Genomic DNA, 12,703 nt, shown 5'->3' with positions numbered 1-12,703 from the left:
TTCTTTGTGCATAGTTGATGCTCACATTTTCTGCTCCATTTTTAGTAGATAATTCTGCATGGCACTTTTTAGTTTGAGTTTATTGAGCATATGAGGCAATTATGAATGCTTCAGTTATTAAATAGAAAATATTTCTAAAGGATAAATATGCCACAAAGTATTATATGAGGTTATCGCATTGAATATCAGAGAGATCAACACTGGAGGCTAAGTTGCATAGAATCTATAGGCTATAGAGATCCACTATGATCACCCACTCTGCCACTGTAGAAAGGGTACTATAGATGAAGTTCCCCACCTGCATGTTTGTCCTGACTCCCTAGCCCTGGACATTTAGATGACAGGGGATTCAGCACTGTCACTCATTTATGTGGACTATATTTTATGCCTTAGGTTGGCGGATATAAGATCATAAAGCAATGATCATCTTTTACAACAGCAGTCTCCAAAAGGCCACTTTCTTTCTGACAGGCTTTCAAGGTCTGGAAGAGCTCCATGGCTGGATCTCCATTCCCTTCTTCTCCATCTACTTGACAGTGATTTTAGGGAATCTTACCGTTCTCCATGTCATCCGGACTGATGCCACCCTCCATGAGCCCATGTACTATTTCTTGGCCATGCTAGCCCTCACAGACTTGGGGCTCTGCCTCTCCACACTGCCCACGGTGCTGGGAATCTTCTGGTTTGATGCCAGAGAGATCGGCATCCCTGCCTGCTTCACCCAGCTCTTCTTCATTCACACCTTGTCTTTAGTGGAGTCGTCTGTTCTGCTCTCTATGTCCTTTGACCGCTATGTGGCAATCTGCAACCCACTGCGCTATTCTACCATCCTGACACCCAGAAGGATCGTGAAGATGGGACTGAGCTCAGTGCTGCGAAGTGCACTCCTCATTCTCCCGTTACCGTTTCTACTTAAGCGCTTTCATTATTGCCGCTCTCATGTGCTCGCCCATGCCTACTGTCTGCATCTGGAGATCATGAAACTGGCCTGCTCCAGCATCATTGTCAACCATATCTACGGACTCTTTGTTGTGGCCTGCACTGTGGGTGTGGACTCCCTGCTCATCTTCCTCTCATATACCCTCATCCTCCATGCTGTACTAGGCAAAGCCTCCCGCCAAGAGCGCCTCCGTGCCCTCAATACCTGCATCTCTCATATCTGTGCAGTGCTGCTGTTCTACATCCCCATGATCGGCTTATCCCTTGTTCATCGTTTTGGTGAACATCTTCCCCGCATTGTACACCTTCTGATGTCTTGTGTGTATCTGTTGGTACCACCCCTCATGAACCCCATTGTCTACAGCATCAAGACCAAGCAAATACGCCAGCGTATTATGAAGAAGTTTGAGTTTGTAAAGTCACCTAGGTGTTTTCAGTAGAATTGGGTTAAATCGAAGAAAAAGTTTGGCCATATAGGGCACTTTTTTTTTTTATAGGTTCAGCTATGTTGTGGGAAAATACTCTAAAATAGTAGGTGTGCAATTGACAGTCTGTTTGGCATTGAGGGAGCTACCCACCTCTCCGTCTCTTTAGTTTTCACAATTGAAAGAACATGGAAATAAATCCCCTTTCCCATGGGGATGCTGCAAAGGTCTAATGAGGAGATTCATGGAAATCTCTAATAGTACTTAACTATATAATATAATTCTCCATGTTTACCGGTTTATAATGTGAGAAAGTGAAAACTGTCATGTTTCCTCCTTCAATCCTTGCTGTCTATGGAATCTAACTAGTGGTTCTTTTTAATTTACATTTTGATGCATTTTATTGACTTATTATCATGGCAATTTTTACTCATTTGTACATATCTGAACCCATATCCACAGTGGTGAATTTTCGTGAGGGTATCTCTTATTTGCACAGGCACACTCACACTACTGTTGTTCTTATTGTTTCTATGTTTGTATGTTTTCTGCACCTTGCTTATTTGTATTTGGTATGTATGTTATTGCTGTCCAGTTTGTGTCAGTTTGTTTATTATCACATTTGTCTAGATAAATAAACAACAAACTATGGTATTTCATATACTGACACAGAACAAAGTATCGTCTTCATAAACTTCACTTAAAGTCATGAGAACTATAAAGGTTTGGTTCAACAATCTTTTTCTGTCCAGTGTCTTAATTCCAGAATCAATAAAGGAAGCTATTGTAATGGAAACAAAAAGATGTAACATTTCATTATGAAGAGAAATTAGATAAATAGCAACACTATAAGAAGGTTTACCACATTTAAAGCATGATCAGTTTTAGGTTCTGGTCCTCTGTTGTAGGGAAGACAACAGAATATAAAACTATGAAAGTAGATATGCTTGCATGGTATCCATAAGCACGTGTAGCAACATAAATATAGAGCCTACACACTTAAAATATATAGATTCCTATGAACACACATCCTGCGGGATTTCACCCTTCATGTGGCCCAAATACTTTCTAGTCAATCATCATTTAATTACTGCAAATGCCTGGTGAATTCAGCTTGTCCTTATTTATACTGACTGTTCCTTCAGTTCTCATGAAGGCCTAAGACCATCAAGTGATCACTTCCCACCATTTGAGATATATTGCATCCTCATAATTATCAGAATTCCATAGATAGGACAGCTTTGAATCAGAAGTTTGTTAGTCCTCCCTGACCAACAAGCAAACACCCATCTTTCTGGCTACAGCAGCTTCACATGAGCTTAGCTCTGACACAGCTGTCAACTCCAAAAAAGGTCTTACAACATTGCTGCATGTTTGCTATGTTTGCTACCCCTATTCTCACGCCTTTATTCTTACACAGAGTGGCCTGCATGGCAGTACCTAGTAGCTACTTCTTTTTCCTCTTTTTAACAATTCTGGAGATAGAACTCAGGTCTTTGTGTATATTATGGCCTCTGGCACTGATCTTCATATCTAATCCTTCTACACTGCTCTTGAGGTATATGGGAACTTTAACTCCTCAAATTAATTAATTTGTTATTATTTTCACCATGTCTTGTTTTAAATGGCTCTGATTTTTTTAATCTTTTAGAGGAAGTTATTAATCTTAATTCTAACTAAAAGATATGCTTGTAATTTTAAAATGATCATAATGTTCATCTAATAAAATGTCAAAAATAATCATTTTATTGTAATTTTCTCAAATTATTTTTATTTAACAACATCTACAACAATGAAAGGCATTATTTCCTTTCCAGTTATCACATAAGCCTTTTAGAGACAATAAGCAATGAGATCAACTATTGTAATCAATATTACATATATCTAATAAAATAGTGCTTAGAAACATACCCAAATCTGCCTTATTTAAAAAGCTGTACTTCTTATAACTGGGCACTTTAGGTTTAGTGAACTCTAGTTTCTCCACATCATATTCTATTTTTAACTTACAAAAATTTTATGGAGACTTAAGGTTGACAGAATAAGCTTGTCTGTGTTATAAATATTCTGTATGTTCTTTCTGATAAAGATTGTTAAAAGTGAATCAAAATTAATCACACTTCTTTTTTCTGTCTCTTTAGCTCCATTTCTTTTCCCCCTCCCACTGTATAATGTAGCATTCAAACTTAGACAAAATATTTCTAAGACTAATTTTATTATTCAAGAGCTCAGGTTTAGAGCTGATGAAGTATTATCACAGGGAGTGAAGAATAAAATGTATTATTTTATTGTACATAAAACATTTTTGCTATAAAATGTGTTAAATATATAAATAAATAGTTGTCAGAACTGAGGATAAATAAGTATTGTAGGTTGAATCATTTCTAACTTGCAAGAATCGAGTATGGAACTATATTTAGACACAAGGTCATGAGATAAAATGGAGTCAATAAAGTAGGGCCAACTTCTGATAAATAATGTACTGTAAGAAGTGATTTGAAGGCTTAAAGAGAAGACAGGGTTGCATGAGCACAGGGTGAAATGTAAGGACCATTGTTAGTAGATAATCCATGCAAACCTAGAAGGGAAGATCAGAGCTGTATATACCCTATTCTTGGATGTTGATACCTTCCAGACTGTGGGAAAAGAACCTGCTGCTGTAAAGCTCCCTAATCTGTAGTATTTAGTTATGTCATCCTTCTACTAATATAGCAGACAATTAGGTTTGGAAGTAACTCCAGACTAAATGTGAAGATACTATTTTTTATAAAGAAAATTTTATTATTTTATAAAAAAGTTTTAAATCAGAGTTAAAACAAATCACAAAGATAAAGATACACAAAACACCCAAGTCTTTGTAATGATCTTTAATGTTGAGTTTTCTGATTCACTGTGGTAAGGGTGAGGCTAAGTCATTTGCATGATTGCAAGCATGAGAGGCAGTTCTAATCTAGATCACCAGAGGACTGTAATTTGAACACACATTGCTTCATAACACCCTTGTACAAACAGTGTGCTCAATCAAAAATCTAGTGGACTGTGTCACTGAGGAACCTTTCTGCCAGATCACCAGATGGGAATAAAATACAGCAAAGTTGGGGACTATGAGAAATCCCTTCATATTCACTTCAAAAAATGGATACAATTAGTTGAGTAATTACTAAACATTGAAATTGCATCTACTCCTCTCTTTATAATGGTTTCTTCATAATCTTTCCCAGAGCCAGATAATAAAGGGTTACTCCTTTATATCTGTGAATCATATAAAAATGTTGGTTTTCTTTGTTTGGATTTGATCCCCAATATTGGATCCAGGTCTTCATATAAGCTAAGAATGAATTCTACAACTGAAATACTACTGCCAACTTCTTTACAGTTTTGAGATAATCACCTTAATGTATTTATTATATCACTTCACCCCCACACACAAATGCACTCCCTAATATGTCAATTCAGTGTTGTTCATATGTCCATGTGTTTAGGGCTGATCACTGCAGTTGGATAATTTATCAGGTTGATCATACATGGAGAAAACTTTCTATGTCCTCCACCTCTCCCACCTGAAATTCCTAAGGACAGAACTTTGTGGACTGTTCCAAAACACATTGGCATGTCATTTTATGTGTTCACTAGTCAGATCTTTTTTTTAGGCAACCGTATCATCAATGTTTCATGGGTTCTGCATCCATGATAGGCCTAGAAGACACAATCTACCAAAAAAAAACTTTGCCTCTTAGAATCTTTCTATCCCTGTCTTTTGAGCTTTGGGTGTAGGGGTTATGTTATCAGTTGGGGCTAGACACTTCACACTTACTTATTCTATGCATTTTTTCCAGTTATAGATCTATGTAGCAGCCTCCAACTGCTTCAAAAGAAGCTCTTTTGTTAAGAGGCGATAGCCATACTTACATGCAGGTATAAGGATATACTTAGAATACAGAGAGAAGCTGTATTTATTTAGGAAAACAGCAATAGTAGGTTCTTCTCTAGGGTCTCTGACCTCTCCAGCCATGGGTAGTTGGCTAGCTTTACAGTGCATGAGTATTGTGTACTGATTAGACTCCTAGTCCAATTAGACAGCTATTGGTTAATCCCACTATTGAACCATTGTGAGGATCTTCTGGGGTGGTCGTTGTTGTGCTTTATAAACTTTACCGCTGGACAAGACTATTGATTACTTTTTTCTTTGACAACTTATACAGCATCTTCTTATACATGAGAGCTAGCCCTCAAGGAAGAGTCTTTCAGGTCAATACAAGTTCAATTCCTCCAAGTATGTCCAATATTTGTGGTGTCTTCAGCAACAGGGACTTACAGTCACATTCTAAGAGGCAATATTGTTTGGGGTTCCTTGGAACCCTCTGGTCATTACTAAAGGGAGACCTCCCTTTTCTGGCACTGGGTAGCTGTCAGTTTATGGATCTTGGGTGGGACATTATCAACTGTGTGATTTTATATGTATAATGTGAATTTAAACAAGCTTATAGAATAATTTTTCCTCCTATTCAAAGATCCTTGATGTTATTTATCCCTCCTACCTCACTCTCCTGTGTTACTCTTTACCACTCTTCAGTTAAGTCCCTCTCCTATTTTGCCCCTTTATAGCAAAACATTTTTTATAAATATCATATGTGCTTATCTATCCTTAGCACACACCACGTTTAATTATTCAAGTTGAACTGTGCCCTATCATACATAAAATATTACCAGCAGCACCTACTCTGCTTTGCTGGAGTAGCAGAGTATGGGTAAAAGTTCTCCATATCCTGCAGGGTTTGGTTTCAAGTGCCTGGGACACACTGAGATGCTCACCTCACAAGAGCCCCCAACTCTCTTTCCTTTTCCTTCCAGAGTCTGAGATAATGAGGCCCAAGAGCCCAGTCTCAGCAGGGAGCAGATTAAAAGCAATTGAAAATGTCTCAGTGGCACCTCAGTTGCTAAAAATTGGGGATTTCTGTATCCATTCTCCAGTCTCTCTCTAAGCTTATGGCTCCTAGCTTCAGCTTCCTTCTTCCTTGGTATGAGCTCTGCAGCTCCTGGACTGAGCCTTGGTATTGTGACGAGTCAGTTCAATAGACAGGTGTTTAGCGTTCAGCTATGGCACCAAGAGACGCTGGAAGACTCACTCTGGCCTTGATTTTGACCACAGAATACTGACAAGGATGTCTCCTGAACATGACGGTTGTAGCAACCATCCTTCCTGACTGTGTGGAATCGCAGGTCTGATATCAAAGCATTCTCAGAAGCAAACAGCAGCTTTCTCCACTCCTCCAGCTTCCTGCCCAGGAAGTTGCCTTTTATACGGTAATAGCAGAAATAGTGATGAGAAAGGAGAGACAAATTGAGACAGTAAAACCGAGGTACTGCGAGGAGATGGACTAGCTATTGAGTTCAGCATCTACCACTTCAACCACCAACAAGGTTAACGCACCTAAGGGAATTGTCTAAGAAAGAGAAGTACAGGTATCCAGGAAGCTAACTGACCTGGAGGAAAATCTTTTCTGTGACATAAAATGATAACTCTCTGAGCCACTACAGAGTAGCAATAATATACATCATCATAGTTGCTAAATTTCATTCAGAAAGAGATTTCCAAGCAGAAAAACTATAGAAAAGATCATAGGTTAAATCTATTTCCACTTCCAACCTTGCCTATAGCAACTGTTCTGGTAATGATAGAGAACAATAAGCCCTCCCTCTGACGGGAAGTGTATACTCTGACAGTCATTTCTTGAGCTCTTAAGAGTTACTTTACTAAGTCTCAATCCCTGCCAAACCCCAAGTCAGCCAAAAGATGCCCATTCTGAAGTTAATGTATTTTGGCTTCATTTTCTGGGTTTTATTTTATTTCTATTCCCTCTGCTCCAACGTACCCTTTTCTTGTTTGCTGATTTCTATTCAGTGCTACCCACTTACAATTAAAAGAACAATTTCTAATTCCAGAGCATATCTAGCTTCAGCTTGTAACAAATAGAAGGTAGGAATGGGAAAGTTTCGATATATCTGTGTGTCCTGTGTTATTTAACCTCCACTCACTCCAGGCTGTTAAGCATCTACCTGGAAATGTTCACTGAAAAAAAATGTTTTTTTCAGCTTTCACCATGAACATTTTAGTTCTAGAGATCTGAGTTCCATTGCTTTTCTGGGCAGATATGTGATGTAGGGTTTGATAGGATCATGATATCATGTATGTGAATTTCCAAAAATTAATGGCTTAAGAATTCTAAATGAAGAAAATTTGCAACTAAGAAAAAGAAACCAAACAATGTATTTTTTGATGTTAAAATAGAACAGAATCAGAAGAAAGAAATATAATCCCTGATGAACATCTAATTTTTGCCAAGAGCAGTCTACAAATAATCTCCATGGAATCTTAGAAAGTTTTGTTAAGTTACCTTAATTTGAAAAAGTAGAAATAGGCTGCAAGGTTTAGTTCAAATCATACTCCTCCTCCAGCTCCAAACTGCCGTGGCCACATCCTTCTCCCAACTACTTGTTTTCATTTGTTTTCTGTCATAGTCCATTGAGTCTAATCGATGCTGTCTTTGTATACACGGATGTAGAGCCACCTGTTGGAGAATGGACCACCTAACAGGAGCCATTTCCCTGAAGAAAACCCATTCTCCCTACCTCAACAGTCCTCACCTGATGAGCTTTGGGTGTCAAAGGCTTACTGTCGATGACAAGGAAGCTTCTATTGCAACTATTCTGAGTTTACTTTGATAAATAACATGAACTAATAATTATGAAGCAGGAAAATCTGGAGACACAGCACAGGGTCCCAAAGCTGATACCCCCAGCATCAGTTTCTTAAGTCTTTTAAAGAACCAGTATTTGTAAAGGTCTGTTAGACCCTTTGCTTTATGCTAACTGCTTTTGTTTGTCTCTAACTTGTCATTCTGTAACAGAAAGCACTACAGCTATTCAGAACTCACACTAAAAGAAAGTGTTGCTCCATCCCATTTTTCTCTAAAATCCCAGAAAAAGCTGTAACTTTCTCTAAGTTACTAATCACTAACTCAAAAAAAGTTAACTTTCGATCAGAAAGGAAAATATATTGATCACCTGTCATATTTCACAGAGGTGAATAAAGCAAAGCCCTACTCTGCCTAAGCTTCTATTTTATAGGCATTAGGAATGGGATATCGCTACAGTAGAAGTCAAGAACCTACTGGAAATAGGCCTGTGCTCAATGGCTGAACTCCTACGTGGTTATTTTTCTTTCTACCAGCATCACTGGATTTTGTTATATAGACTTTCAAACACTCAGTGTGCAAGAAGGGGCAAAGTCATATCCTAACGCATAGGTCCACATCACTCAAATTCCTGAATTTATAGTTTATCCAGATGCTGACTGAGTGAAGGGCTCTGGTTTCACACTGTAGAAGTCAGGCATAGTCTGGCAAACCCTGCCACACACCCTCCAGGTCTACCTAGAGTCCTGTGAATTGAGCAGGATTTATGGACTAGAGCTGATGAGACTTCCATGTTAGCAAGAGCAGAAAGCAGAAACAAGTGAAGGACTGTATGTAACATAACCTCTATACAATGGCTGAAACTGCAACAGAGAAGAGACAAGAAGTAAAACCATCAAAATACAGGAAAGAAAGCATAGTAACATAAGTGAAGGAAACAGAAGATCAGAGAAAAGTGGAAACCTTAGTAAAAGACCTGACAGAAAAGGTGTGTAGGGCTTGCCTGATGGTGCCTTCAGAGGATGCAGGCTCAACAGAAATGTGGAAAAGGAAACTTACCACTTATTCTGGAAGAGCAGAGAAGTTCCTAGAACCAAGGAGGTGGGCCGCTGTAAACTCTGCCTCCAAAATATCCATGGTCTTCATGGTAAAATACCACAACACTAAGGGAAGGAACTGACTTTTCCCTGTTTCATAACTCTTTCCCCTAGGCACTTCCAGTTCCCCACGCATAAGAAAAATTCCAGAGGCACAATTGCAGAGTCCTGATGGAAAGATACTCAAGATCACCTCAGCTCAAGGAAAAGACCAGATAGTCTGGGACATAACAATGTCATAATTCAAAAAGTAAAAATCCATGGGTTAAGAAGGTTAATCTGAAAGCCAGAGCAGGCAGAGAGAAAGAAAGGGGAGAGGAGTTTCATCAACACAAAAGCCTCTCTACTCCAGCTCTTAGGAGTTGTACAGGCTAATAAAGTCTCCTTACTACTGCGTCTTTGTTACTCATCAAAACTGTGAGACTGCAAACTATTTCTTCAAATAGATGATGATAAACTGAGGAGGGTGGTTAATGCTCATAATTTCAGCACTGGAGTGGTGGGGCAAGAAGATGAGGAATCATTGTCATCATCAGCTACACAGCGAGTTTGAGGCCAACCTGGTACACATGAGATCCTGTCTTATTCAAAAGAAGAAACCAGAAAAAGACTGAATTAATCTCTTGAGGGAGCTATACAGTTCCAGAATTATTTGGTTCTAATTTTTTTTTGTTCTGAATTTTAATTTTGCCAGTTTCAATCCATCACTAACATTTCTACAATTCATTTCAGAATTTTGGACAGATTCCAACTGACCCATTTCTCCATTTGCAATGACACCAGGACCCCTAGGAAATGGCAGCATGTCCTCTACCTTCTTGTTGAGTGGCATCCCCGGGCTGGAACACATACACATCTGGATCTCCCTCCCACTATGCCTCCTGTATCTGGTTTCTATCCTGGGCAACTGCACAATTCTTTTTATCATCAAGACAGAGCCCTCCCTCCACGAGCCTATGTACCTATTCCTGTCCATGCTGGCTCTGACTGACCTGGGTCTGTCTCTCTGCACCCTTCCTACCGTGCTCGGCATCTTTTGGGTGGGGGCACGAGACATTGATCATGACGCTTGCTTTGCCCAACTCTTTTTCATCCACTGCTTGTCTTTCTTGGAATCTTCTGTGCTTCTCTCTATGGCCTTTGATCGCTTTGTGGCCATCTGCCGCCCTTTGCACTATGCTTCCATTCTCACGCACACGGTGATTGGCAGAATAGGCCTGGCCTCTCTGGGCCGCAGCATTGTGCTCATTTTCCCGTTGCCCTTTATGCTCAAGCGATTTCCTTATTGTGGCTCCCTAGTCCTCTCGCATTCCTACTGTCTCCACCAAGAGGTGATGAAATTGGCCTGCGCAGACATCAAGGCCAACAACATCTACGGCATGTTCGTCATTGTCTCTACAGTGGGGGTGGACTCCCTGCTCATCCTTCTCTCCTACGCTCTCATCCTGCGCACTGTGTTGTCCATTGCCTCCAGGGCTGAGAGACTCAAAGCTCTCAACACATGTGTTTCTCACATCTGTGCTGTACTTCTGTTCTATACTCCCATGATTGGCTTGTCTGTAATCCACCGCTTTGGAAAGCAGGCACCCCATCTGGTGCAAGTGGTCATGGGCTTTGTGTATCTTCTCATCCCTCCTGTGATGAACCCCATTGTTTACAGTGTCAAGACCAAACAGATCCGGGATAGGGTAACTCATGCCTTTTGTAACTAGATTAGTTCATAATTTGCTCTTCCTGCCAAGGCTTGAAATAGAGAAGATAATTTTTTGTTTAATCAAGAAATATAGAAGACTGAATAAATCACATCTCTCACATAATTATCCTGTTACAGGTGATGTTGATTAATATAATTAATAGTTGTGTAGTAAATCATATTGCCCCATTCTGTCAGCAGAAATATGGCTAATCATACTTTCCACACAAGAAATGGAAGAGATGAAAGCTACTATTCTCTCCCCCATTCCCTTATTTATGCATTTATTTGTAAACGTTCTGCTTGGAGCCTTCTTGTGGAGGCCAGACAGCACACTGAGAAGAGCAAGTCCCACGGGCTGATCACATGGACATGTTCCACCTACCAAGCTCATATCAGAGCGCTAGTTAAGTCAGTGTCAACACCGGTGATTGCACATAATTCAGATTATCCCAGCTCTTATTTTCAGGGGACAATGAGTGACAGAATCAATTCTACTGTGAACCCAATCCTAATACATGTTAGTAAAGAAAAGAATTTTTGAGAGGCTAGATTTTTGGATCAGTTTTTAATTTTGTTGCTCAAACTAAAGTGTGATTAAATAGCAACAGAAATGAGACATGATCTTCAATCAGATGATATTTCAGGAAAGAGAGGATAAAGAAATCTTTCTTTGGGGTGACAGCAGTCAGCCTTAGAAGACACGTGGGAGCTGAATCATTGACGATGGCAGAGGGAGGGGCTAATATCTCCCAAGGTGCTGGAACAGCATGTCCAAAGCTGAAAAGAGATGAACAAGAAACAGTGTGTTCTGAGAATTAACTGGATTGATTTTTATTTTTAATTTTTATTTATTAACCTGTGTTTGAGAATTAGTGAAAGTGTAAATATGCACACATACACACTCATTCCTATGTATACAAAGGATATCAGGTCCCTCAGAACTGACATTTAGGGTGTTTATGGGATGTCTATCTTGTTACTTATGTGTTGAGATCCAAATTCAACTTCTCATAATTAAGTAGTTAAGTGCTGTTTACCACTGAACCATTTCTCCAGGCATTTTTGTTAATGTTGTTGCTGCTATTGCTGTTCCCTTGTATATCTAGGAAGATTGAGGACAAGGGTAAGGAAGGAGAAAGTGGCCAATCATAGATAATATCATAAAAGTCATAAATAAACACACCAATTAAAGTATTCCTTACACCCCCTCATATGTGCATCATGATTATACCAAAACATTGCTAGATATTAAAAGTAACTTTCTGAGAAATACATATTAATTTACTCTACAACAGTGCCTATGGGTGCCTATGGGTGTACTTTAAGCAACATCATGTGTGGAACTTAAGACCATCAGTGCATAGAAAACTATGAGATGGAACATTCAAAATGGTTTAGATCAGAGGTGTCTATAAACACACAAACTTTACAGAAACATGAAGCCTGAGATTTCTGAGGTTTGTGGGTAATTCTACCATTGAACTCCATGTTTGTGGCGTGGGCTTGTAATTCCAGTGCCATGAGTCCAGACACTCCTGGCCTCTGATACCTTTTAATGAATTAAAGAGTTACACGGATAAGTTGCAGTCATGTTTAGAAGACTTTAGCTTCTGTGTAACTTGGGTAAATTGCATTAATGTATTTGACAAAATTGTGTTGCGATGGTTTGAGTTCAATTTTCTGTTAAAACATAGCTAACAATTTTCATCTTGCAAAACTGTTTCCATCATTTACAGGACAAATTTCTAAAATTAGATCTTAAGAGTTCTCGACAAAAACATAGACAAGATAATGCATGTTAATTTAATTTAGCTATTTCACAATGAATATACTATCTAAAACAATAATATA

General features: G+C 39.1%; 2 protein-coding genes across 2 annotated transcripts; both read left to right on the top strand.

Annotated features, from left to right (window-relative positions):
* Window positions 1–419: 419 nt before the first annotated feature.
* On the top strand, window positions 420–1,379 carry LOC101990876 (olfactory receptor 51G1). The gene has a single exon (XM_013354342.1). It carries the CDS (start codon window positions 420–422, stop codon window positions 1,377–1,379), a length of 960 nt encoding a protein of 319 aa, XP_013209796.1.
* An 8,550-nt stretch (window positions 1,380–9,929) lies between these two features.
* On the top strand, window positions 9,930–10,868 carry LOC101980685 (olfactory receptor 51G2). Its single transcript, XM_005368844.1, has one exon. The coding sequence runs from the start codon at window positions 9,930–9,932 to the stop codon at window positions 10,866–10,868; it is 939 nt and encodes a 312-aa protein (XP_005368901.1).
* The last annotated feature ends 1,835 nt before the right edge of the window (window positions 10,869–12,703 follow it).

The sequence above is a fragment of the Microtus ochrogaster genome, unplaced genomic scaffold, assembly GCF_000317375.1.
Source record: "Microtus ochrogaster isolate Prairie Vole_2 unplaced genomic scaffold, MicOch1.0 UNK41, whole genome shotgun sequence".
Classification (NCBI taxonomy): Eukaryota; Metazoa; Chordata; class Mammalia; order Rodentia; family Cricetidae; genus Microtus; species Microtus ochrogaster.
This window is presented reverse-complemented; position numbering and strand designations above follow the sequence as displayed.

What these genes read in the sequence shown, in the direction of transcription:
- LOC101990876 (XM_013354342.1), top strand. Translation starts at nt 420, where the DNA reads ATGATCATCTTTTACAACAGCAGTCTCCAAAAGGCCACTTTCTTTCTG.
- LOC101980685 (XM_005368844.1), top strand. Translation starts at nt 9,930, where the DNA reads ATGACACCAGGACCCCTAGGAAATGGCAGCATGTCCTCTACCTTCTTG.